At 44.4% G+C, this 25222-nt stretch overlaps 2 protein-coding genes across 2 annotated transcripts; one reads left to right on the top strand and one right to left on the bottom strand.

Moving 5' to 3' along the window:
* Positions 1-740: 740 nt before the first annotated feature.
* On the top strand, positions 741-16922 carry nyap2b (neuronal tyrosine-phosphorylated phosphoinositide-3-kinase adaptor 2b). The gene is made up of 8 exons (XM_053437976.1): positions 741-924; positions 3359-3560; positions 7447-7763; positions 10926-11980; positions 14724-14835; positions 15091-16197; positions 16319-16422; positions 16629-16922. The coding sequence occupies exons 2-8, from the start codon at positions 3382-3384 to the stop codon at positions 16920-16922; spliced, it is 3168 nt and encodes a 1055-aa protein (XP_053293951.1). The 5' UTR covers positions 741-924; positions 3359-3381.
* A 2524-nt stretch (positions 16923-19446) lies between these two features.
* Positions 19447-21923, bottom strand: LOC128454551 (collagen alpha-4(IV) chain-like). The gene is made up of 9 exons (XM_053437971.1): positions 21755-21923; positions 21426-21533; positions 21162-21317; positions 20983-21090; positions 20697-20834; positions 20449-20565; positions 20155-20334; positions 19782-20065; positions 19447-19707 (listed from the first exon to the last, which is right to left on the bottom strand). The coding sequence occupies exons 1-9, from the start codon at positions 21921-21923 to the stop codon at positions 19447-19449; spliced, it is 1521 nt and encodes a 506-aa protein (XP_053293946.1).
* Between the last annotated feature and the right edge of the window lie 3299 nt (positions 21924-25222).

Raw genomic sequence — 25222 nt, 5'->3', positions numbered from 1 at the left:
TCCGTGGTGCTGAAAGCAGAAAAACACGCTCAGGCTCCAGTAACAGTGCAGCCTGCGAGGAGAAGGCACAGGAGAGACACACAAGACAGAAACATGAAATGACTACCTGGAGCAAGAAACTCGGCTCTGAGTGTTTGGGAAGATGAGTTGAGAGGCGCACGGCAAGAGAGAATAGCTGTAGTGGAAGGTGGCTACAGTCGGCAGTGGGCGTGTTCTTCTTGTTGTGATCTATAGTTGGGAAGCCCGGTGTCATCTGCTTAAGCCTGACTATACCAACCTGTGTGGCTGAGCGGGACAGAGGGAGGCAGCAGGGAACGACATACCTGGAAACACACTACTCCGCTCTACCTTGGTCTCAACCTTCAGGGCGCTGCGAATGAGGATCTCTTTCACCTGTGGGACATTTTGTGCATTTGGACATATTGAAGACAGTCTGTGACGGGAGCGTTACAGAGACAGTGAGTGTCAGGGCTGCAACTGCAAGGGGAGTTTGAAGTGTGAATGTGTCAGTGTGTGTTTGTGTCGTGCTTGCAGTTGCGGGTGCGGTCTGTTGCAACACTGCGTCTTCCTTCCGTCTCCAGAATGTGCAGATGTGTGGAGCAGTGAAGCTGACACCTGGCTTGGAGTTTGACAGCATCTGGACTGGAGGGGGTGCATCTCCCTTTTCTTCCCAGGGGAGGGGGCACCGGGCTGGGCACCCAATGGCTCAGCTCCCCTCTAGCACCAGAATCATCCTGGGTCACAGGGACACCTTCTAGCAAGCCACTCAGTTGGACTATACAATGGATGGAAGTCTTTGTGGATTTAAGTGGAATAGTGCACTGGTGCTCCAGCATAGGTCAGAGTTCACTAGCGTGCACTGGACTCATCAGGGGAAGACAGAAGACACATTGGTCAACAAATCTGAAGGGACACAGCCCCATTGTGAGTATGCATCATCGCACTTGTCGCTATACAACAATGACCCACAAACCCACAAAGAATCATGCCCATGCAAATGTATGAAAATGCAAATGTATGCAAAAGTTGTTTTTTCTCAACTCAAGACAACATAGAAATAACAAAGCAATGCTGCCAATTGTTGTTTCTGTGTGTGTCTGGAATTACAGATGAACCTTTACATGGCCATCACACTGCACTGATGTGTGCGTGCATGCACAAGCGCCCACACATTTTTGACACCAGACAATTGGCCTTGCAATCTTTTTGACATTGTGTCTCTAGAATATCCACGCTGCCCTTCTCCTGTGACATGGCTGCCTGGAAAACATAATCACTGTGCCACTGCCATTTACTTTTAAAGCAAAGTGCACCTCTGTTTTCTAACTGTTGCAGCCAATGTCAACTGGGGCAGGGGGGGAGGGGGAGAGGTAAGACATAAACAAAATGGAAATGCATCAAGTGAAGGGAAAGAGCAATAAGAAGACAGCTTTGATAAAAAAACTAAGTTGCTGAGTGGACAGGTTTTTATCGAGATGAGTATGAAATAAAAGATTTAGAACAATGACCCACAGGAGGACAATCCAATGTGAAAGGCTTGGTTGGTAAAAACAGTGTCATAAACAAGCTGATTCCAGTGCAGAGTGCTGCTGCAGGCTTACAGGGATTAGGCAGGCAAGCTTAATTCCGCTCAAACAGTGTTTGAACTGTGCCTTCCCTTTGCTGCACCCTTTACACATCCAGCCGGTGCATCTTGTCTCTCCTCAGAAACCACGGTTTATTTTCTTTGTACAGCTTCAGATCTCTGACTGTGGCTGTGCATTGGTGATAAGACCTGACAATCAGGGGGGAAATCTCAGCACTCCATGACACCAGGACTCTGTGCCCTGATTTTAGCTCTTCCCTGAGACGGTGGACCTGTCTGTCGGCTCTTATCACTCCTCTCCTCATGCTTGTAAAAACCCATGCTGAGGCATGTTGAGGATGCGTCGTGGTGAGTGGAACTGGCAGATAAACCCGCTGACCTCAGTCCCATGCTGGACCTATTGATAGCCAGACATGAGGTAGAGGGATGCCGAGGATGACCAGACAATGGCCGCTCTCTCATGCCCTGCAATCTCCATCTGGCTGCCCTCCAAGCCCTCCCCTCGCTGCCCTTGCCTGCCCACACACACATACACACACACAAACATACATACAGCTATCACAAGCCCCCTCCCCCTCCCTACTCACACTCAGTGCTTCTCTCACACGTAAACAGCCATGAGTCTTAGGCTGATCTGAAAACACTGACCTACATAAAAGCATTCACTGTTTTCTTCTCTTCCACTACTGGCATATCCAAATTCACATTTGGATCGTGCACATTGTACATAGTGTGTTGCTTTCATTTGCACGGGTGGTAGGGCACGAGCATGCCATACATGCATGCACAAATTAAACTGCTACATACTATGGTTTGATCTTAAGTGGCTGCAAACGTTGATTCTTTTAACTGATTTAATCACATGACGATTTTGCCAATGTGAATGTTTCAACAAAGAGGCTCTTCCTCGCAGCAACATCCGGGCTGTTTTTCTCGTATATGACAGTGATGTCTGCATAAGTCTTTTTTTGCAGAAATCAAAGGCTGCGGCGAACACTCGAACTCACAAAAAACTCGGGAGATTATTTTTAGATCTGAAACACAAGATGATGATGGTATCTTTCAAACCACGCATCACAGTCGAGGAAGATTGCTCATTTCATCTGTGCGGTTTGTCCCAGGAGGGCTGTATTTTCACATCTGTGCCCGACACATTACAACTGTGGAGGATGAAAGCCTCTCTCCAGTTTTACTCAGACACTCTTAAAGCCAGTAATTTCCGCCAGCAAATGTGCAAACACAACTGAGAAAAATGAGCAGCTGCTACTTATCCCCAGCCAAAATGAAAAGACTGGAATCGAATGAGTGACTGTAGCCAGATAGTGAGTCCTTCGACATTATTCAAATTTGTATGTGCATGTGAGCATGTGTGTATGTGCATTGTGCACAGTGAGTGATGGAAAAAGATGTTGCAACCCTCGAGGGAAAGTGTTTACTCTGGCAGACAGAGGAATGATGCAAGTCTCACCACCGACACGGACCTTCCTCAGGCCATGAACTCCACTGCGACAGTCAGAAAAACTGTAAAAACAACAGGAGCATCGCACAAACTCAATGTGTGACACTGTTGTAGTGCTGATGAAATCTTGCTCCATCGGTTACCCTCGCACCAAGGCTGACCTTGAAAATCGAAGGATGAAAGAATAGTTATTAACACAACCGCACGCTTATTGCATTCAGAACATACTCAAACGTGGTGCTGTGCTGATCCACATCATTCATAGCATATCTTTGTCTCTTTTAGAACTAACATTTCCTGTATTCTCTCATCAGAATGCTGCGGAGACACTTGAAGAATGATGAGCTCCAAAGAGGAGGAAACTCTCCGGTTTTTCCAGTATGTTGAAGAGAGTGGGCTGAGAGCCTACAATGGCCTGGTAGCTCAGAACTTGGACCACACCAGGAATGAGAGAAATAAGGCCTTCCTGCAGGAAAAAAACGACAAGAAGAGAAAACAGGAGGAAGCCATAAGGAGGTAAAAAGACAGCAAGTAAAAGTTCCTCCCAAAAGCACAAATGACAAATAAATGTATGAAGTTATATCATAAAACACATTAATCTGGTCACAGGATTTATGAATTAAATTCGAAAGACTCACTTCATCACACAAATGGGATCCAGCTCTGTAGATGCAAGGATGTCAGCGGGTTCACTTCACAAATAGGTCGTAAGGAATTGGGACAAGCGGCCAGAGGGTCTCTGTGGCAATGGCGGGTTGCCGTATTTTGGTTTTTGTCAATGTGGACTGGTGCACTCCACGATCTTAGGAGGATAATTAATTTTTCACTCTGGAGGTATTTAGGACTTGTCCTTGCATAGAGGTTGACGCTGTTCCATTTTTGAAGAAGGAGAGTTTTTAGAATGAAAAAGGAGGCAGGTTGGCAGTGAAAGTGTGTTAGGACCGAAATGAGACTTCTGCCTATGCTGTGGTGATCCATGTACATCTAAGTGTCCTGTTTGTTGGGGTTCATTGTTCAGTTCATTGTCACATATCATCTTGAAGAAGTGTTTCAGAGAATATCATTTTTACAATCGTCCTCATCAGAGTTTTGTCACATGCGCTGCTGCACCTTGTTGAGTTTGTTATGAGAAAGCGGCTACAGCAGTGCCACTGTGAACAGCAGCACCACTGTGTGGCATCCCGGAACTTGAGCGAATAGGAGGCACGCTCTCAAAACGTGGCCAGCACGTGGACGCAGTACGCTTGTGTTGTGGGCGCAAGTTTGAGAGCACTGAGTCACCCAGTCTTTGGAGACGATAATGGTAGATTGCACAAGGGTTACGAATTATGTTTTGGTGTGACATCATGGAAGTCTGTGTTTTGTTCCCACCAAAATAACGGAAGGCAGGAAAAACTGTGTAGAATAAGACATTTATCTGTAATTCACTTTTAAGTTGTACAGCGCTGATTTGAGTTTTGCTTCAAGAGCATTGTTCACCATAAATCTGCTTTTACGATTGTTTCTGTGATTTTTTCTGATACTTTGGCAAGATGCCAAAATAAATTAAACATTTGGTTTTCCTCTGAAAATACACTATTGTCCTTTTCATAGTGCAATAACACTCATCACACTTAAACAAGATCCTACATTTGCTGAGATATTGATGATAAAAATATCAATTGAATGCCGGTTGTCTAAAAGAATAATATATCATCTTTTAAAGAAATATGTTATTCACTCAAACGGGAAAAACAACTCATCTGATTATGCAGCAGGCTCAACAAACAGTGGAAAAGCTCAGAGAAATGTTGAAATGAATCATTTGTGTTCATTTATCAGTCTGTTTGACATGGTGCAGGGCATTTTAGCAGCAGTTGGGAGTTTGAGCTTTGCATCAGATGATTACTTTCACTTGGTCTCGTCCACCGGGTGTTTATATGTGAGCAGATGTTCCTCCTCTTAACCGATTTATTCAGCGACACTTTCGACCCTATCACATTTTTGTCAAAGGTTCATGAGATTTAAACAGAGCTCTGCTGCCTCTGCGATTGTCCATTTCTTTCTACTGTGTGTCACTTGCCTGATCAAAGCCGAGCTCCACTTCATTCCTCAGGCTTTAGTGAGAGAGCTAAGATACAAAAACACTGTTTCCAGCTAAAATGTCCCTGGCTCTCTTTAGGCAGTCTGATTCAGACACAGGCAGTAACTTGGTGAATGGGACAGGGCGACGCCTGAGGAGAGTGGCATCTACTGTCCTGCCACCCCTTCACTGGCTCTCAGCTGTTGCCAAAACTGAAATATTAATACACAGTCACTGGAGGAAGAGTCTAAAAAATAACTGGATTTTTCATGAGGCCTACAAGTAGGTCAATGAGACGACCCCTTTTTACAGTAACTGACTGACAGTGAGGCAAGGTGTTAAGATTCATGTGTGCATGATTGCATGTGCGTAAATAAGCATGTGCTCTTGCACATGTGCTTGCAAGGGCGTGAAAAACAAGGGGAAATCAAATGTTATTAGTGTGTGAGGAAGGTTAGGAAAGAACAAATGGCCTGTTCGATTCTGCGAGGGAGTGAGAGCTTGTTATAGCAAATGTATTTAAGAGTGGGGGGGGAGAGAAGAAGGGGGAAAAAAACCTGTTAGAGATTAAGTGTGAGCTCAGTTGCAGGAGATATGTTCTGCCTGGTGACAGCTGGAAGAGCCATCGGCCAATCAGATCAGTATGTGAGGTTTGAGTGAGGCGGGCCTTCCTGCCTGCTGCTGTCTCAGTCTCACTCTGGATTTCTTTTATTGTATTTCATCAGAAGTCACTCACACAGACACACAAACACACACAAAGTAGATGCAGACAAATTTACTTATAAATTGAATTGTATTCATGAACATGCACCTGCCGCCCACACACACACACACACACAAAAAAACACATTCACTAATTTACCTATATTTACATATGCAGGCAAATATCAAACGACTGCTTTCCTCTTCTTTCCTTTGCACGCAATGACAGACACAACACAACATTTTTTTTATATTGTTAGGGTTATGTTTAGTTTCTTGGTGTCACAGAGAACCAGAGCTTCCCTATGACATGTCAACTCCAACGGGTCCAAGTGTACCTTTAGTCCGTCCTGCAGCCAATCACTGGGCAAACATCCTATAAATAAACCAGTCACCACTAGTCCAGTGACCCACACACTCTCATGCACACAAACACAACACATATATGTGGGTATGCATGCATGACAGGGTGAGTTTTTATCTATACTGTGTTGTACAACCTGTGGCTGGAGATGAAGATACTTTTTTTCACAAATCCATTTAAGTCCAACCATGGAAGATTCATATTTCTATACAGAATGTATATTAATATCAACCAAGCAGATTGGTTAATAATATCATACAGTATATTATTTCATTGTATATAAATACGAGTGCTCTCTTCCTAACTGTTTAAAATGTCATTGCCGATGTGGCTGTTTATGCAGCTGCAGGAATCTCAGCTCAGAACACAACGCAGTGGAGATGTGCACGTGCACTTTATTATTGTTGTGTGGCGGCAGCTGCTTGTGTGTCTGGTTACTATGGGTACCCTGTTGCTAGGCAAAGTTGAGTCCTCCTGGTCAGTGAGCCCGTCCCAGCAAACACCTTCTGCTCAGCAACTGGCCAGGAGGGAGCCAGAGTCAGCAAAGTCCCACACCGTGGGGTATCACGTACACACAATCTCTCTCACACACACACACACACATATACACACACGTGCACACACAGAACACAAGAAAAAGATTTGTGAAAAAACACATGCAAATTATTCCATTAGCTTAAACATTCAAATCTCTGACATTAGCCTAATTGTGCCTCTAATATGAGAATAAATAAATAAACTGCAGAGATCAAGGATGTCTTCATTGTAAATTTATCATGTGTTTTGTACAAACCATTTTCCCTAAACTCTCTTGAGCTCATTTACTTTGCAAAAACACACGCTCGCACACACACCCAGAGCTCCACCCCCCCATTAACACATCATTACTGCTCCATTCAGGCCAATCATCCATTTGAGGGGATTGATTGTGTACAGGCTGGATAACTTCCATAGTGTCACCGTGCTTGTGGTTGTGTCAGCAGGGTTGGTGCAGGGTTAAATACAAATCAATGCCTTGCCCCGAAAGAGACCCTGTTCTCATGTGGCACTAACAAGTCTGCTAATGTTAACCTCGGATCCTCATCATTTGAGACCCTTGCAGGGAACAAAACCAACATGAACAAACACACAAGGGCTCAAGAAGAGTGTCATGGTGCTGAAAATGTCTTTTTGCATCATAAACACCTTTTTCATTCACACATTTTACATATTTCTGTTTTTTCCTTCTCCTTCCTTTGCCCTCTCTCTCTCCCTCTCCTCTTTTCCTGATGTAGGACGGGTGAAGACATAGCAACTGAGGGCAAACACTTGCGTATGGGCTCCATAACCATGCCGGACCCCCAGGAACGCATGCCCATGCCCCACCCGCACGCCCTTGCCGGTGGCCAGGGCTTCTCCGTACGCTCCCAGTCCCTCCACTCTGTCGGTGGTGGGAACACTGGGGGTGGAGGAGAGGAGGAAGTGGGAAGTCCGACCTCTAGGAAGCAGCCCCCACCCAAGCCTAGGAGGGACCCAGCCACCAAGCTGAGCATGTCGTCCGAGGCGGTGGACCACAGTCCCATGTCCACCTGCCGTGGGGAGAGATGTGACGGTGAGTGGTGGTGGCACTTCACACCAAACTGCTGCGCTATATATAGCTTCTCTCTGCAGTGCCCTCCTCAACACTGTCTCCTACGATGACGTGACATCTATTCATCTCTTACTTCCAATATGTGTGGCATTGTGGCATGTTGATATGAAATTATAACAAAGCATAACTACAATGGGGTTAAAAAATGGTTTAAACACTGTGCACACATTAACCTGCGGGTAAGTAAACAACATGGAATCTGTCAAGCATTGTGACAAAGGGTCTGTTTTTATGTGGTGCTTGATGACCACCAAAAACACTTTAGTGTACATTTTTGCCATTCACCCATTCACACTGCACATCTTTGTCTAACTATCTATCTCTATGATACATCACTGCTGACACAGCCATCAGGGGCAGTTTGAAGTTCAGTATATTACCCAAGGACACTTCAGCACATGGAATGGAGAGGGCTGGGGGGTGACTGGGATCAAACTGCCGACTTTCTGATTAGTGGACGACCCACTCTTCCTTTTGAGCCCCAGCTGCCCACAAATAACACTGTAGCAATAACCCAAACAAACCGCATTATCGTAGTGCAATATAAGATGCAAATATCTACAGCTGTAATTAAACAGTTTAAAGTCAGTTAAACAAATTACAGGATGTTCGCATTCTTCCCCTCGCCGCACAGATTAGTCACAGAGAGGAAGATTCAGAATCATCCACGTAACAAGTCTGCTAACTCGTAGATTTCCAACACTGTCTCTGTCTTTAATGCTGAAAGAAATACTTTGATATATTATAGAGCAACCAGATCTGTATATTCAAGTGAAGCTCCAGCTTTACCACAGCAGATGGATGAGTGGACTTTGCTGTAAAATGCAAAAAGTGGTTCTCATTGCAGAAACATGGTAACCTTGATTAAATCTGACTTAGTTTTACATTTCTACACGGCAGATTACCAATGGAAACATTTAGAGATGCATTGATCTAAATCTAGAAGATGCCCCCTGCAGCGATTTCAGTCAGATTCCCGTTTGTATTTGGCTATTTATACAGAACAACAACTCAGTGTATAAGAATCTCTGATGCAAAGTTCAAGCTTGGGCAATTGTGCTCGAAATGTCACAGAATCAGTGGTTGCTGCAGCAAATGCACAATGCAAACGTCTGTATGCTGAATGTAAAGTTACCAGCACTTCAATATTAAACTGATATTATAATAAAGGTCTCTGTGGCAGGTGGCTCAGAGAGCAGAGAGATTCAGAGGTTGCAGGAGGCTTTGACTCCATTTCGGTTTGGATGCTGCCAACGTGATGTGTAGGGAGTCGCCCAGGCTGGCTCAGATTGGTGGGGATCTCTCTATGTGCACACAGATCTTCCTGGGCACCACGGCAACCATCCCACAGAAACAAGACCCCCTGCAGCCCAGCCAATCACAGCATCACTCAACAGCTTGGGCCAATGGGGCTCCAGAGATGCTGAAGTCTGAGGCTGCGGAGCCAATCGCTGCGAGAGTGTGGGGGTGTCCCTGGCTGAGGGGAGGGTTGCATGCTCTGTAGCTGGCGCTGTAGCGGCAAGAGGAGGAGCCTGTGAAAGTAGAATTCATTCAGGAGGAGCGATTGACCTAGATTCGTTTTCCCTAGGAGGAGAGGGAGGGAGAGGGGGTTGCGGGTAAACACATCCGCTACAGGGGGAGGGGGCGAAGAGGGAGCAGTAGGGAGAGAGAGCAGGAGAAGGGAAGGGGAGTGTGGGATGTTGGGTGCGCTGGATTCATCGTCAGTGCTGAAACAGATCTCCAGATCCACCATGCAAACCTGTTAGTGTAGTAACGTATTGGGCAACTGTAGAAAAGACAAATGAAATGCACATACACATATGCATGGACATCTGAACACAAAGAGTGTGAGTATTATATGAGTCTAACGAAAGACATACCAGGGGCACATCTGGAATGAAGCAAACCTTCTATTAACACCAAATTAATTAGTGGTAATGCAAAGGAAATGTGGAAACAAAAGACCTCTTCCATCCTCAGCTCGAATTAGCATCACTGGCATCACCATCAACATGGATAAATGCACCACATGCAAAATACCAGAGCAAAACAACACAAAATCTTCTGATTGAATTTCCACTTTTGCTGTTTTTGTTTATCCCAGCGGATCATCTTCTTAACTTTAAATTCAATTTATTTTTTCCACTTAAATAAAAGACTTGAATCAATCTTTTTATACTCGTATATCTAATTTAAGCAACATAATCTTCAAAGCAGCACATTCAGATGCAACCCAAAAAACGAGGAAGGCGTACACCTACTCAGTTTCTGAGACCATTTTCTGGAAGTCTTCTTAAATTGTGACACTGCGTGGTATATGCTCGTCCTAATTTCCCTCTGCGATTGTGTAGGCATGTGCTATGTGTGTGTGTCAGTGTGTGCAAGTGCATTCATGCACGAAGTGATGGTGGTGAGTCACAAAGTTACGGGAAGTATGCGTGTGCCTGGGCCATCTGGCTTCTGAATTATTAAAGGTGTAAAATCTGCAGTTTGAAGATTTCCGACATGGTCCGACTCTTAACGACACTTATCCCCCCCCCCCCCACCTATCAGAGAAAAGGACACTCCAAACATCTCAGTGCCTGACCTAGAAATAGGCTGAACAAACTAGGTAGTATAGGCCGTGAGTAAACTAGCAATACTGTACCGTAGTATCTACGACGCGAACATTGTTCTATAGCCTCACTGCACCACATCTAAAGAGATTCACACTGCAATGCCACGTCACCACTATCAGAACGAAGCTCCACAGTGTGTGTGACCCAGATACTATACTCACATACTGCTCCACTGCCGTATATGTGACCTAGAAACATGCATATGCCTCAACTATTCCCACATATCTGACTCAAGAAATTGCTCTCAGCTACACACGTTGACCTACATCTGACCCACAGAACAGCGATGGGCTTTACATTAAAGCCACTGAATCATTTAATGATTGATTAGAAATGACACACTTTTGTTAAAACCAGTATTGCTTTGTGACAGCAGAAATGTTGTACGCCAGCAAACAAAAATGGCGTTCAGGGTATTAAACATATGATTTAGAAAACAGATCATTTTGTGCATGGTGCTTGTGAAGGTGATTTTAAGACTTTCTTTTACTCTGTTGGTCACCAGCTCAAGAATGCAGCGAGGACTGTCGGAGGGTGCCGCCACCCAAACCCAAGAGGAATCCCAACACACAGCTGAGCGTTTCCTTCGATGAGTCCTACATCAAGACTCACAGACCCCACCACCGCGGCACCTCCCCCTGCGAACGCAACCCCTCGCCACCGCAGAGCGACGAGAGCCCTACAGATGACTGTGAAGATGAACCTGTGTATATAGAGATGGGCGGGATTGATGTCGGAGCACGGGAACCGCTGAAGAGCGAGGACGAGGAACCGGGAGAGTCTGTGTACGAGGAGATGAAGTACCCTGCTCTGGATGATATGGAGTACCGCACTGACCCTGTGGGATGCCGCTCTGCATGCCCCACCCCTGCCCCTTATGACCCCGAACCTCTCAGCCGCTGCTCCACACCTCGAAACATTCCCCTCTGTGACATTCCTGCACCTTTTCCCAATTTACTCACCCATCGGCCTCCGCTGTTGGTGTTCCCCCCAGCACCAGCGCAGTGTTCGCCCAACTCCGACGAGTCACCCCTCACCCCTCTAGATGTGACCAAATTGCCCATGATGGACAACCAACCCTACAGCAAATCCCCAACGTCCTCGGGTGAGACAGCCTCTGCACACATCCGCAGGGAGCTCACCGCCACCCCAACTCTCACCGTCTCCGGGCGCTCCTCCGCACCTCCTCTACCCTGCACCCTCTACAAGTCGTCCTCCTCATCCTCCTATCAGCGCAGTCACTCTGCTTGCCCATCGCCCGTCAGCATGGGTCGCTGTCTCACCCCCCTGAGCCTCATGCGCACACCTCCGTTTGACGGCTCAATGCCATTCCCTGGAGGTCTGCCTCGCAGCGCCTCTGCCACCCCTCACGGCAAAGGTTCACCACCTCAGGATGGTGTGGGTCGACTCCATGGCTCTATGCAGAATGTGTCAACAGGGCGGTCACGAACACCCACCAGCCCGCTGGACGAACTCACAAACCTGTTCACCACAGGCAGGAACATGCTGAAGAAAAACGCAAGTGGCAGAAAGTCGAAAGAGCCTGGAGAAAGTAAGTCAGCACATTGGTTGATCATGATTAGTGATCACAAAGTCCTGAAGATGGCACACATGTTTTATCTTTATTGATTTGTAGACATCTTCTTGGTTAGTTAAGAGGGTCAACGACACATACACCCTATCAGCACTCAAGAGGATATGCAAAGAAACCTAGACAAACAAACTGGAGAGTTGGAATAACTGTCCAAACACAACACAGAAAGAGTCGGAGTCTAAATGCAACAATTAAATAAGTAGTCTTCAGTTCCCTAATCAGTGATACTTTTCAATTTATCCCTGCTTTGGGGTAACAAGTTGCACATACTACCATGTTTATGATGTGTTCAACAACCTTCCGTCTATTTAATCTCGGCCCCACAAGCCAGGTCTGATACAGATCGTATGATTTAATCTGAGAGGATTAGAGTCTAAAGCAGACAGCAGGTCCCTCAAACCTACTCAAGGCATTTAGCCATCAGGCAGCATTCATTTTAAATATGTAAACATCATTTTTAAATACAGATGGCTGTGCCATAATCAATGCAACTCTAATGGAAAATGTTATCTGCTCACGAATAACTCACTCAAATAACTAAACATACTATGTTTAAAGTGCAATTTGTGAACTTTATATCATTATGAGCACCGATCGCTGTGAAATAAGATGCACAAATTGTCAAATTAATTGTATTAATCTTGAATATTTTGAAATATAATGTAATTGTTGGAAATTAATAAAAAAAAAAGAAAGACTGCAACCATTAAACCAAACTAAATAAGGAACTTAGTGTTTCATAAATGCATGAAGGATTTATATAGTAGCATGGCATGCATTATTATTTGGGTCACTAGTAAATTTGCATAGTAACTATGCACCGTATAGTTATGCACAGAGAGGTTTGACATGTGTAGTTGACTGAAAACTCAGATGCTACGTCTTTCTTCAGAGGTGAGCTGCACATCAGAAATCTTTTTTTTAAGATATCAAACTAAATTTGAATGCTCGAAACTTTTCAAGTACATTTTGTGCAGACATAAAAAAAGAAGAGTCCACCCATCCATCTCCACTCCGTGCTCTTAGCAACTACAACATAGCAACAGCGGAAGGAGGAGAAATCCCTGTTTCTTATTTGCAGATTCCCTCCCCTTGGGTACTGCAGCCAATCACAGCTCAGGGCACGTCGTTCTACGATGGAGCAGTGAGCTCCTGGTGGGGATAGTTTCTCCTCTGAACTCAAATCTACCCATGATCACAGGATTTCAGATTCTCTTTTCCCATCCAATCAGCACACACTCCACTCATGATTCGGCCAATCATGAAGCCAGGGCTGCTGGCAGATGTGGAAGCTGTGAAAATGAATGGTTCCTTGCTATTTCGACTTTTACCGATCAATATGTCTTTCAGTGTAGTGTATCAGTCAGTGCACTTTTTAATCTTGTGGGAATTAGAATTACTACCTGACATTAAGTGATTATTAGATAGTCAAGTGTTGCGTTCAGGTGCCAGGAATTCCCAGTGATGTCTCACTAATGAGCCCTTTGACTTCTTGTCTCATATGGTTTGCTAATTGTGCGCATATGTTCTCTATACATCCACTGTGGGTTGGGGTGATGGGTCTTTTTAAATTAATGATTCTCTTTTCATCCTGACACCTGTGTCATCGGGGCTAAAGCACTGACAGGTTGCAGCATGCTACGAGCACACCCGCTGTAATGAGCACGAACACTTAACACAATGAATAGAGGCTCATTTTTTCTCCTCTCTCACTCTCCCTTTCTAAGGCGATACAGGCAGCAACAGCTAGCCTGACCCACTTACCAGCCGGTTAATCGCTATACTACACACACACACACACACACACACACACACACACACACACACACACACACACACACACACACATACACTCATGCATCCGCACACACCGTAAAGCCGTGGATGACACATGTAGGCATTACAGGGGACGCTTGCGTAGGGTACTGTATGTGGATGCCCATATATAAACCATATAGAGGCAAAGTGTATATGGGAATCAATCAGGCACATCATTGTTTTCCTCTGGTGCAGCATTGATCTTTAATATCTTTATGCTTGAATCAGTGACACACTTATGATTCCCTGTTAGTGTTTGCAACTCTCGCATGATGGAATGTTGTGCATTGTAGAGAAAAGCACACATTGAAATTGCGCATGAATAAAAGAAGAAGAAAATCTAAACATGACAGTGGTTAATGGTTTGAAATGTTTCTTGGTAATCCAGATCACTTCATGTTTATATTTCGTAGGTTTTAAGGTCAAAGGGAAATAGAGTGAAACAATGTGACAGAATAAACAAAACATTTTTTACTGAGTTCAAAATACGCAAACATCAAATGATTGAGTGTCACTGATGGTTTGTTTCATCTATCATTAGTATGAAAATAAATGATCTACATCAATTTGTGTGAGCCCACGTATTGACTCATCTGACGCCAGTGGTTCACTGCAGCTGCCTCAGTGAGCACAGAGTGACACCTAGTGTATATTTGATGGTAGTGCAGAATCTTGTAGCAGGAAAAACATTATTTTTTTCTCAAATACAGGTGTTTTCTCTTCAGGAGTATGGCATTTATAATTTGTGTTATCAAATTGCCAACGTATTGTGAAAAACTGACATTATGTGACTATAAGTCAACATTTATTGTGCATTTTTAACTAAGACAGTATGTTTAGATGTCCGAATTATTAAAATGTCTTTTTTTGTCCTGTTCCTTTAAAGCTGAGTCCAAAAGCAAGTCTCACAGTGAGTCCAAGCGGGAAAGCAAGGAACGTCACAGTAAGGAGTCCAAGCGAGAATCCAAGGAGCGGCACAGCAAAGAGTCTTCACATCGGCGAGACAAAGACAAAGATAAAGACAAAGACAAAGACAAAGAAAGACACAGAGACAAGGACAAGGACAAAGACAAAGACAAAGACAAAGACAGACACAGAGACAAGGACAAAGACAAAGACAAAGACAGACACAGAGACAAAGACAAAGACAAAGACAGACACAGAGACAGAGACAGAGAACGAGACAGAGACAGAGACATAGACAAAGACAGAGACAGAGACAGAGGAAGCAGCAATGTAGAACAACTGGCCCACAAAAACAGTAAAGACCGAACTTGTAGTAGTGTAGAGGCCCCACCGCCTGTTCGCAGGGACAGCAGGGACAACAGGGACCAGGGCTGCAGCAGTGTAGAGCCAATCCCTGTCAGACGGAACTCCAAAGACAAGGGCTGCAGCTCCTTAGAACCAATCTCTTCCATAAGAAGAGACTCCAAGGACAGAGGGATCAGCAATGGTGACTTGATGCCAAGGAGAGACAGCAAGGACCGGAGCGGGGGACATGGAGCGGAGCCTCTGCTGAGGCAGGACAGCAAAGACCGAGAGAGACTGCTGGATCAGCCGCCTGAGCTCTTACCGAGACAAGACACCAAGGACAGGGCGAGAAATGGTGTAGACTCTAGACACGAAAGCAGAGAGAGACTGCTAGATCAGTCACCTGAGCTCATATCAGGGCAGGATAGTAGGGAGAAGGCCAGGAACGGTGTGGACTTAAAGCATGAAAGCAGAGACAGGCCACCTGAGCTTTTACCCCGACTGGAGAGCAAAAACGGAGCTAGTACTGGAGCAGAATATCGGTATGATAGCAAAGATAATCGACCTAATTTGTTACCCCGACAGGATAGCAAAGAGAGACTCAGGGGTGAGCTTGAGCATAGGCACGAAGGTAGAATAGACCAGCCTCCGGAGATCCTGCCCCGACAAGAAACTTTCAGAGGCGGCAACAGCAAGGACAGAGTCGTCTCCAGCTCTGACTCCAAGATCGAAGGGAGAGAGCGGAGCTGTCACAATGGAGGAGATTTCCCTCCTCCTCCTTTACCCAAGCAGGAGAGTAAAGATCTGAGCAAAACCGGCCTTGAGGTGAGGCGGGACAGCAAAGACAGAAGTCTGAATGGCTCGAGCGATCAGCATTATTACGATTTGAAGAACAGCAAGAGCCCCGCTGCAATGGAGTATAGGTATGATAGCAAAGGATACAGACGGGATGGCACGCCCCGACGCGAAAACAAAACAAACTACAGCATGGAACAGTCAAAAGCACAAGAGAGGAACGGCAGCACAACGTCAGGGCAGCATTCATCCACCACTACACCTACTCACCACGGGAGATCATCCGGCAGCCCACCAATGACTGTGAGAACAGGAAATGGTAAAGACCTCAAATTCATAATCTGATACTGATCTTTAAATCGTAGAATAAGGAGCAACATAAAGCATCCAGCTGAATAAAGTGCATTTAACCAATTCTATGTCATGATTTTGCTTTGTAGATCCGAAAGCACCACCGAAATATGCCCGCTCACCTTCTGCTCCTGGCAACCCCTCACCATTGGGAACTCCACAAAGGAGAGTAGCAGAGGCGCATCACAGTCAGGTAACCAGATTTTTTTCTGTTGGTCTTTACACATATTGTTTTAGACTTGAACAGCTCCTGAAAATGTACTTTCAAAGGCCGTTCCTGAAATATTACTAAAACTACTTTTATCATAAATATTCAATGTTCCTACAAGGGAACTTTTCATGTTTGTTGATTTTAAAGCTGTATTCACTTCACTAAATGCACTGAATCTTCTCCCTCAGATGCCCCAGATGCCCTGGATATGTGGGGACAACACTATGCTAGACCAGATCGAGAGGAAGCGCACCCTCTGCATGCAGATCCGCTCCAGACAGCACCCGCACCTGCAGCGATCCCTGGAGAGGCCTCCTCCTCCTCCTCCGGACAGGAACGAGGACAGGCACCCGGAGCGGAGTCAGTGCAAGCAAGAGAGTGCATCTGTCCTCCCAAGCTGGGGGAAAAGCAGTGGGCCCAAAAAGATTCGTCCCCCCCCTTACCCCACACAGACAACCGTATTCTGGGACACGGCCATCTGACAGGGACAACACACTTGCACCTCCTTGCCACACAACCCCCCAATTACCCAATCCCTCTCTCCTCCGAGTGGAGCTGATTCATCCCTGCAACATCAGGGGGAACCAGGACAGCCAATAAGAGCACCAGGGGGATGATACTTGCTGATGTCAAAGGACAATGGTGGTTACCATAGCAATATTTCTGCTTGTTCAGGTTGTCATGTTTTCTTATCATCACTGATGATATTTGATATTTTTCTATTTCCTGTGACTGGATTTCTTGTAATATAATTAGTAGAATAGATATTTGATGAATAGATATTTTTTAAATGAGATGGGGATTAAAAAGCATCTTAAATTATGTATAGTAGATGTAGATGCTATCTAAAGTTTGTTTTTTTAAGTTGTTTTTTTTTGTGGTTATTTTACATTTGAAAGCATAATCTATCAATACTTGTACTGTAGTAGCATAATTTTCTTATGCCCAACTCTTTTTGTGCTCAAAAGCCCTGAAGTGAATGGACTATTCAATTCTGTCTATATATACTTTTCATTTTCACTGTTGTATAGTAGGTTGAGGAGTTTAACATCAACGTGCTTTAGATTCTGGCGCCCTCCATGCCTGGTCCAGCATGTTGTAGAATGTACAACAGTTGGTCCTAGAAAAGAGACAGGAAACTCTGTGTGCTTCACTTTGTATATTACAGTAAGAAGCTGTGTAGTCACTGCGTCAAAGCCTTTCAAGCGGTCAATTCCTTTTATAGGTCAACCTGTTGGCTGGCACGTTGTAGATGACAGGGAAAGTGTGAAATGTTTCTGCTGTATTCTAAGAGACACTATGAGGGTGGGATGGGGAGGTAGTAAATTAGAACATTACATTTTAGACAGTATAATTTCCAAAACCAGCCGAAGCCTGTAAAAGCAAGACATGGGTGTGGTTGCACTTAGGATGTTGGGTTAAATGAAACGGGGTGGTGGCATTAGCTGGCGAGCACCAGCGCCCTTACCTTTTGCCATGCACACTGCGAGCACCATGGCACAGTGTAAAGACTTGATGCCAACGACCAGCCCGCACAATCAACACCTGATCTTTGAGAACGTTTCTTAATTTTACTGCAGATTATAATAGCCATATGCACTTGCTTATGAAATAACTTTCAAGATTATGCTTATATATATATTTTTGAAAATGTTAGGAGTAGCGAGCTCTGCCATGGAAGTTTTCATTTATTGGCTAGGACGTAAACGCCTCAGGAGACTGGCCGTGTGTGACATGCAGCCGTCCGTGATCGGTTGTCTCTGACAATGTTCCCAATTGAATTGGCTGGAAACCATTTTAAAAATCGAATTATTCAAGGACCTATCACATGGCAACAGCTCTACCCGGTCAAAAGGACAGGGGTTGCACAAGGGCCTACACACATTTGAGACTTTGTTAAGAAGAAAAGAAAACTGCACTACCCATCATCTTCCATCACATTCAATCAGGCTGGTAACATACACGTCCTTCTCCCCCCAGCTCTCTCCCTCTACCTCAGCCTCCTGCTTACATCATCGAAATTGGTTCTCTTTGCACATTAAAATGCAATGTCAACATTGCCAAAATAGTTTGGGTTTGACAAATGGGCGAGCACTCAGAGTGCAAGTGCAGTACCCCCTCTCTCTGGTGAGAATCATAGTACAGAGGTCCCTCTGTGTTGTGCGAATGGGCGTGTGTGTGTGTGTGTGTGTGTGTGTGTGTGGGAGAGAGCTGTGCATGTCTGTGTTCGTGTGCCAAGCTACACTGTATGCAAGTTGAATCTTTACAAATGATTGTTTTAAGACATTCACTTTGCCCTATCCATGGTGTTGGTGGGTGGAGGTTGGAAATGTAATAATGATGATGTACAATCTTTTTGTGTTTATAAATGTGCACTGTGAAAAGGTAGAGAGAGCACCGCACTGTCAGAGTCCTCTGTCCTATTGCACTGAGTGTTCTCTTGTTTCGCGTAATATAAAAAAATGAAGAAAAAAAAATGTTTGAGGAAATAAGTACTGTATTCTGATTGTCACATGGGTTCTGTTGAGAGAAATAAATAAATATGAACTTGAAACCCACTATGGAAAAAAGACCTCTATCCTGAAGAAATTATTAATTTTCCTCACACCTTGGGGGTTTTGCATGTAGGTTGTCATATTTTCAACTGTCATAGTTGCTGAACTCTGGATGACTTTTAGAAAAACATTTTATTTGAGGAGCAGAACTAAGATAAAGGACGACAGCGTTTTGAACATTTCTCCTCACGAATGCTTTACTTATGATTTCCACACTAATCTGGAAATGTGCACGAATACAGTACAGCAACAAGATGATTGATGATTCAATTAGAAATAGCACCTCATTCAAAACAATGACAGGAAATATAAAAGTATAAAATAGCTGTTCAGATGAAGGTACATTTCTGCCAGTAAATGTAACATAAATGTGGCCCTGAGTGGAAATCAGAATTAGGTTTTGAAAATTGAAACGCTTAGAGTAACAGTTAAAAGTGATGTGAGTTGACATTTATATCCGTCTGAGGCAGACATGACACTGGCTGGCCTTGTGTCGCTGTTTGTCAGCTGCTTTGATGGTGCCCGGTCTCGGGATGATGAACTGCTCTGTCTCACTCACAGTAGTCAGCCAAAAGCTGTATAGGTTGGCGAAGTAGTGACAGGAGCCTCGCTCGCCCTGGCATTCTATGAAGGGGTGAGTTCTGAAATCCTTGAGGCAGCTGCCGGAGGAGGTCAGAGACTGGCCACCACCATTAACACCTTCCCCTGTGTGCTGAGGACAGGAAGACAGAGGACGTTCAGGGTGTAACATTTTCTTTCATCCACTCACTTTTGTTTTGCACTCACCAGGAGGAAAGAGAAGCCCTTCCACAGACTCCTCCAGCCAGGTGGGCATGCAGGAACCATGTGATCCTGGCTATGGAAAGCCACTGCAAGTGACACCGTCTCACACACTGCACAGCGGCTGATGTGGGAGCTAATCTCCTGGCCGAATAGTGGCATCATGGGTATGGGAGCAGTGGTGGAGAGCCAATAGGATTTGTCATTGCGGCCGGCGTAGTGACAGGCAGCTGTGTTGCAGTAGGAGAAAGGCATGGTAGAGAAAACAGGGAGGCAGGAGCCAGCCTGGCCTACAGGGAAAAGAGAATAAATTAAAAAAAATTGTGTGTGAATAAACTCAGAGACATCAACAAAACGATCACTTTATGCAGACACTTACCCAGGTCTTGTGTGTGAGCCTTCTCTTGTCCCTCTAGGTACACCAGACTGTAGCCCACCCAAAGCTGACTGCTGCCTTCAGGGCACTGAGGCACCTGCACTGACTGGCTGTGGACAACCAAGAGGAAGCCTGACCTGGATGTCCTCCTGTGACCTGGTGGACCTTGTTCACCAGGTGGGCCTGAAACACCTGGAGGATAAAAGGACAAGACAAAGAAGATAATAAATTAGGGATTTAATGGAGGCCATGAATGGTCACATTTTTATCATTTATACATAAACTCAAATTTTTCACCTTGTGGTCCAATGAATCCTTGCTGACCGACTTCACCTGGGTCTCCAACATAGCCATTAGGACCAGCAGGACCCGGTAGACCAGGGCCGCCCATGGAGCCTGCAGAACCCTTCTCTCCTGGAACACACAGTCAAACAAGAACAATTAACACACAAACATGCAACAACTGAGAATTGCACAGTACATATCAATTCGGACAGAAAGTGTACAAATTTATCAACACAGAGAATATATTAAGAATGTCTTGCCTTTACGTCCTGGACCCCCAGGAGGACCGACATCACCAGGGAATCCCCGAGATCCGGGGGGACCAATTGGTCCTAGAAGTCCGGGAGGAGCCACCCCTACTCGTCCACTGATGGAATCACCAGGAGCTCCTCTGACGCCTGGTAAAAACACAGTTCACTAATCACCAGATGCACTGCAATAACATGTCTTTCAGTCGGTGAGGATTGTTTATGAAATAATAGCAGTAAAAAAAATACCTCTAGAAAGTTATTTGTATCCCTTTTACCTACTGGGCATCTCACTCACCACTATTTCCAGCTGGACCCGTTTTTCCCTTAGGGCCCCGTGGCCCAGGGAAACCTTGCTGACCTTTGGGTCCTTGAGCACCTCTGGGACCATTGGGACCTCTCTCACCTGTCAGAGTGCAGCAGCATTTAGAAATCATTCACCTTCTTCGTAAGTGATGGCAGCAGTATAGGATGTACCTTTTGGACCGATAAAGCCTGGATTGTTGTGAGATCCAGGAGGCCCTCGGTGGCCCATGGCTCCCTTACAGCCTGTTAACCCTGGGGGGCCAATCGGTCCTCGATCTCCAAAGGAGGATGTGCTGCTGCCTGGAGGGCCTGGTTCCCCTGGAAGACCTACCAACCCAATACAAAAGTCCCAGATGTAGACAGGCTGCACACAATGTTCTTTTCTTCAAGTTGTCCACACAACTTGACGACAGGAACAACAATATTCACACACACCTGGGAGCCCTGTAGGTCCTTCATATCCTACATCTCCATGGGGTCCCGGTGAAGGTGTGTCGCATTCTGTGCCAGGGTATCCAGCTTCGCCAGGGAAGCCTGGAAGACCTGAGAACAGAAATCTAAAACTTTTATTCCTTTTCTCACTGAATATGTAGAGGAATGGAGCACGTGCCACACTTAACAATGGAGAGTGATTAACAGAAAAGAGGGGGCCATTAAATCTGAGAAACCAGAACAGACTATTGCATGGTAACAAATCAAATCATTTTGATATTTTAAGCCGACTTACAGTACTGAAAAAGTGATGATAATAATATATATCATACCTGTGTCACCAGGTGGGCCCGTCCGACCTTTAGGCCCAGGATAGGTGACTCCTGGGGGTCCTTGATGGCCCTTCAGACCTTTGACTCCAGGAAAACCATCTAGTCCTTGTGGGCCAGGGATATCTTGGCCTTGAAGTGATTTATTAGACTCAGTGTTACACTGTTGCATGTCCTCACAAAGTCGATGTAATGACTCTAGTTTCACTTTTTTAGGATGAAATGACCAATCACTAAATTCACAAGTTCAGTATTCCTATTTAAGGCAGTTTGAAAGTCCTAAATATGCAGTTTATTTTAATGTTGAGAAAAATGAAAGCCAACCACCATAAGAGACATGCAAATGGATAATTGCTCAGCTTAAAAAAAATGCTTACCACTTGCTCCCCTAAACCCTTTTGGACCTCTAAGTCCATCCAATCCATTCAGACCTGGTGGTCCAGGGGGCCCTGACATAAGATCACAATGCAATATAAGAAGTATCCTCAGCATACAAATGCAACTTTTGTTTGCAGTGTGTTTTATCCAATTCTTTGTGTATCTTCAGAAAAATAAGTACAGTTTGTGTGTGTGTGTGTGTGTGTGTGTGTGTGTGCATGAAACAAGAGATATTATGCTAGTACCTTGAGGCCCACTTGGGCCAGTTGGACCTGGTGGGCCGAGACCTCCTTGATCGCCTGGAATACCTGGAAACCCTTGATGGCCAGATGTGCCACGAGGCCCAGGGACGCCTACACACACACACACACACACACACATACACACACATTAACACACACATACGCACACAAATACACATGCACTAAACAATGTACCTTAAGCACAGATTTCAAATTTCCTAAGGGAAATTAAAATGTGTAAGAATGGTTTCAATTCCTAGGAGAGCAAATCAGAATTTTTAAGAATCCTAATTCTTGACAGGATGTTATTGGAAACCGCAGCTGGTTTTATTCACTTATCATTTAATAACGCCCAATTCTGTTATAATCAAATTGTAAGTGATAATTAAATCATGGAAGGACAGACATCCTGGTTACTGGCACATGTTCTTGGTTTTTATTTTTTTCTGATGGACTTCGTACTTGACTCATGAGTTAGCTTTCCCATGTAAAAGAAAGACCTCATCAGTGTACCTTAATTTACTTTAAATGTTTGCTATAGTACGTCAGTTCACAGGAAATCACCTAATCCTCCGAGTTTTCCTGGTTCCCCAGGAATGCCTGGTTGTCCAGTCTGTCCTGGCCTTCCCCTGGGTCCTGGGTCACCTGAATCACCTGGACTCCCCCTGTGTGCTTGAGGAAATCATTTTGTGGAGGTGAATGTATTTCCTGTTTACATCCACTCAAGCATATAGTCTATGAAACTGTCAAACCTCCTTAAAGAATTTTAAAATGTTTGTATTTCTTCTTCAACATGTAGATTTGTCTTAACTCACCATTCAGTCCATTATCCCCTGGCAGTCCTCTGGGTCCGGGTGGACCAGGTTGTCCAATTGACTTTCCTGGCTCACCTGGAACAGACTTAGATCATCAAGTTCAGTCCAGCTGAATAACAAATGTATGAGCTCATACAAGAGATTTGTCTTTATTTTGCTATATACCTACAGGTCGATCTGCATTTATCATAATATGCATTTTTTTTCAACTGAGAAGATATTTACCAGTATTAATAAACAACTTATCCAGTGTTACTGACCCTTGGCACCAGGCAATCCCTGTATCCCTTGTATGCCTATACTCCCTCTATGCCCCGGATCTCCCTGTAAAAGATAATCAGCAAATTCAATTACATTTCATCTGTATTGAGCATAATATTCCAACAATATTTCATCATATCTGAGTCTGACAAATGACCACACTAAAAAGTAGAAAGATACTGTAGCCATCCACTAGATACTGCAGATAGCAGCACCACAAGTTCCTCCCAAAATATGTTGTTATATATTTATTTATTTTTGAGAATAAAATATGCAATAATTTGCAAAACTGTAAAATGCCTATTCACTATCGAAGACTCTATGGGATTGTAACATAAAAAAAAACATTTTAAAATACTTAAGATTGTGCAAATACACAAGTAAGGAGGTCCAATACGGTATGTAACATGATGAGGTAGAAGGGATCACAGACCTGGTTTAACTTGAGTTGTGCCTCAAAAGTAAAAACAATAAGGTTTTACCAAACGGCTGGAATGTGCCATGATTCTGCCCCCATGCTGTACCTTTGAAGAGACTGTTGTGCACCATTTGAAAGTCTTGATTTATCATTGGACATTTTATTGGTAAAAAATAACCTTTGAATTGGTAGTATTATTATATTTTGATATTCAGCTTGGATTTGTTAACGTGATTTGTAATCGTGTTGTTTTTATATATTTTGGATTTTTAGATTCCTGTTTTATTTTGAAGCTTTCCTTATGTGTATATTTTACTTAATGTACTGTCTTTTCTGGTTTCCCTCCTCTGTGACTGTATAGGGTTTTTGGGGTATAGACTGGAGAGATACTAAAAACTTGCCTTAAAAGACATAAATTTAGTTTAATGTGTACCGGATCTCCAACATGTCCTGTATTTCCCCTTGGACCAGGGAAACCTTTGATTCCAGGGTGCCCAGGAGGTCCCGGGATTCCTCCCCTGCCTGGAACACCAACACTGCCCTTAAGCCCTGGTGGACCAAGCCATCCCTCAGGCCCCGAGTCACCTGGTATTCCCCTTATACCCTTCAAGCCTGTAAGTGACAACACTATTCAGAAAGGATACAATCTCTGGCACAAAGGTCACAATCTGTATGTTAGTCTTCTAAATTGATATACTGTTCATGTAAATTAAAGAAACAATATAACATATTTTTAAAAAACATGTATACGTGCCTCCAAGTCCTTGTTGGCCTGGTTGTCCCCTCCTTCCTGAAAGTCCTGATGGGCCTTCAGTCATATTCACAAGTCCTGATGGGCCTGGTAATCCTGGGAGACCTTGTAAACCTGGATTGATCACAACTCTGATTAAATGCATGTCTGCTGTATAAATTAAATTCAAAGTGAAACTCAATAACACAGATTATGTTGTATGTTTGTCTACCACAATCCTCCTTACCCAGTGTTGAGGCTGTATAGCCATGACTGTAATCTTTTTACAGACCGTCTATTTAAAAAGACAATTGGGTCAAGGCCAAGTGGACTGCAACAGACACTTACCTTTATTACCCGGCAGTCCTTGGTCTCCTTTGTCACCTGGTTGACCAGTAAAGCCTATTTCTCCCTGTTTACCTCTGGGTCCTGGAGGTCCAAGACGACCAGGTCGTCCGCTTGCTCCGGCCTTACCAGGGTAGCCAATTTTACCTAGATGTATTTAAAGGAAAATAATTTCAACCATAGCAATCTAATTTACATGCATTGCATTGTTGATATACCATTGATTTCAGTGCAGAGTTCCTCGTGGGAGTTTTGATTAAATTCAGATATGAACTCTATGAG

Source organism: Pleuronectes platessa, chromosome 13 (assembly GCF_947347685.1).
Source record: "Pleuronectes platessa chromosome 13, fPlePla1.1, whole genome shotgun sequence".
In the NCBI taxonomy this organism is placed as follows: Eukaryota; Metazoa; Chordata; class Actinopteri; order Pleuronectiformes; family Pleuronectidae; genus Pleuronectes; species Pleuronectes platessa.
Note: the sequence above shows the minus strand (reverse complement) of the source record. Positions and strands in the feature narration are given on the sequence as shown.

Bases quoted from the DNA above. Each gene is read 5' to 3' on its own strand.
- nyap2b (XM_053437976.1), top strand. From the start codon at position 3,382: ATGATGAGCTCCAAAGAGGAGGAAACTCTCCGGTTTTTCCAGTATGTT. The intron at 3,561-7,446 runs GTAAAAAGACAG...TTCCTGATGTAG, and splicing joins CAGGAGGAAGCCATAAGGAG to GACGGGTGAAGACATAGCAA. The intron at 14,836-15,090 runs ACAAAGACAAAG...TGGCCCACAAAA, and splicing joins AGAGTCTTCACATCGGCGAG to ACAGTAAAGACCGAACTTGT.
- LOC128454551 (XM_053437971.1), bottom strand. From the start codon at position 21,923: ATGCAACAGTGTAACACTGAGTCTAATAAATCACTTCAAGGCCAAGAT. The intron at 21,091-21,161 runs GTACATCCTATA...GCACTCTGACAG, and splicing joins AGGCTTTATCGGTCCAAAAG to GTGAGAGAGGTCCCAATGGT. The intron at 20,566-20,696 runs GCAAGACATTCT...TGTGTGTTCCAG, and splicing joins TGGGGGTCCAGGACGTAAAG to GAGAGAAGGGTTCTGCAGGC.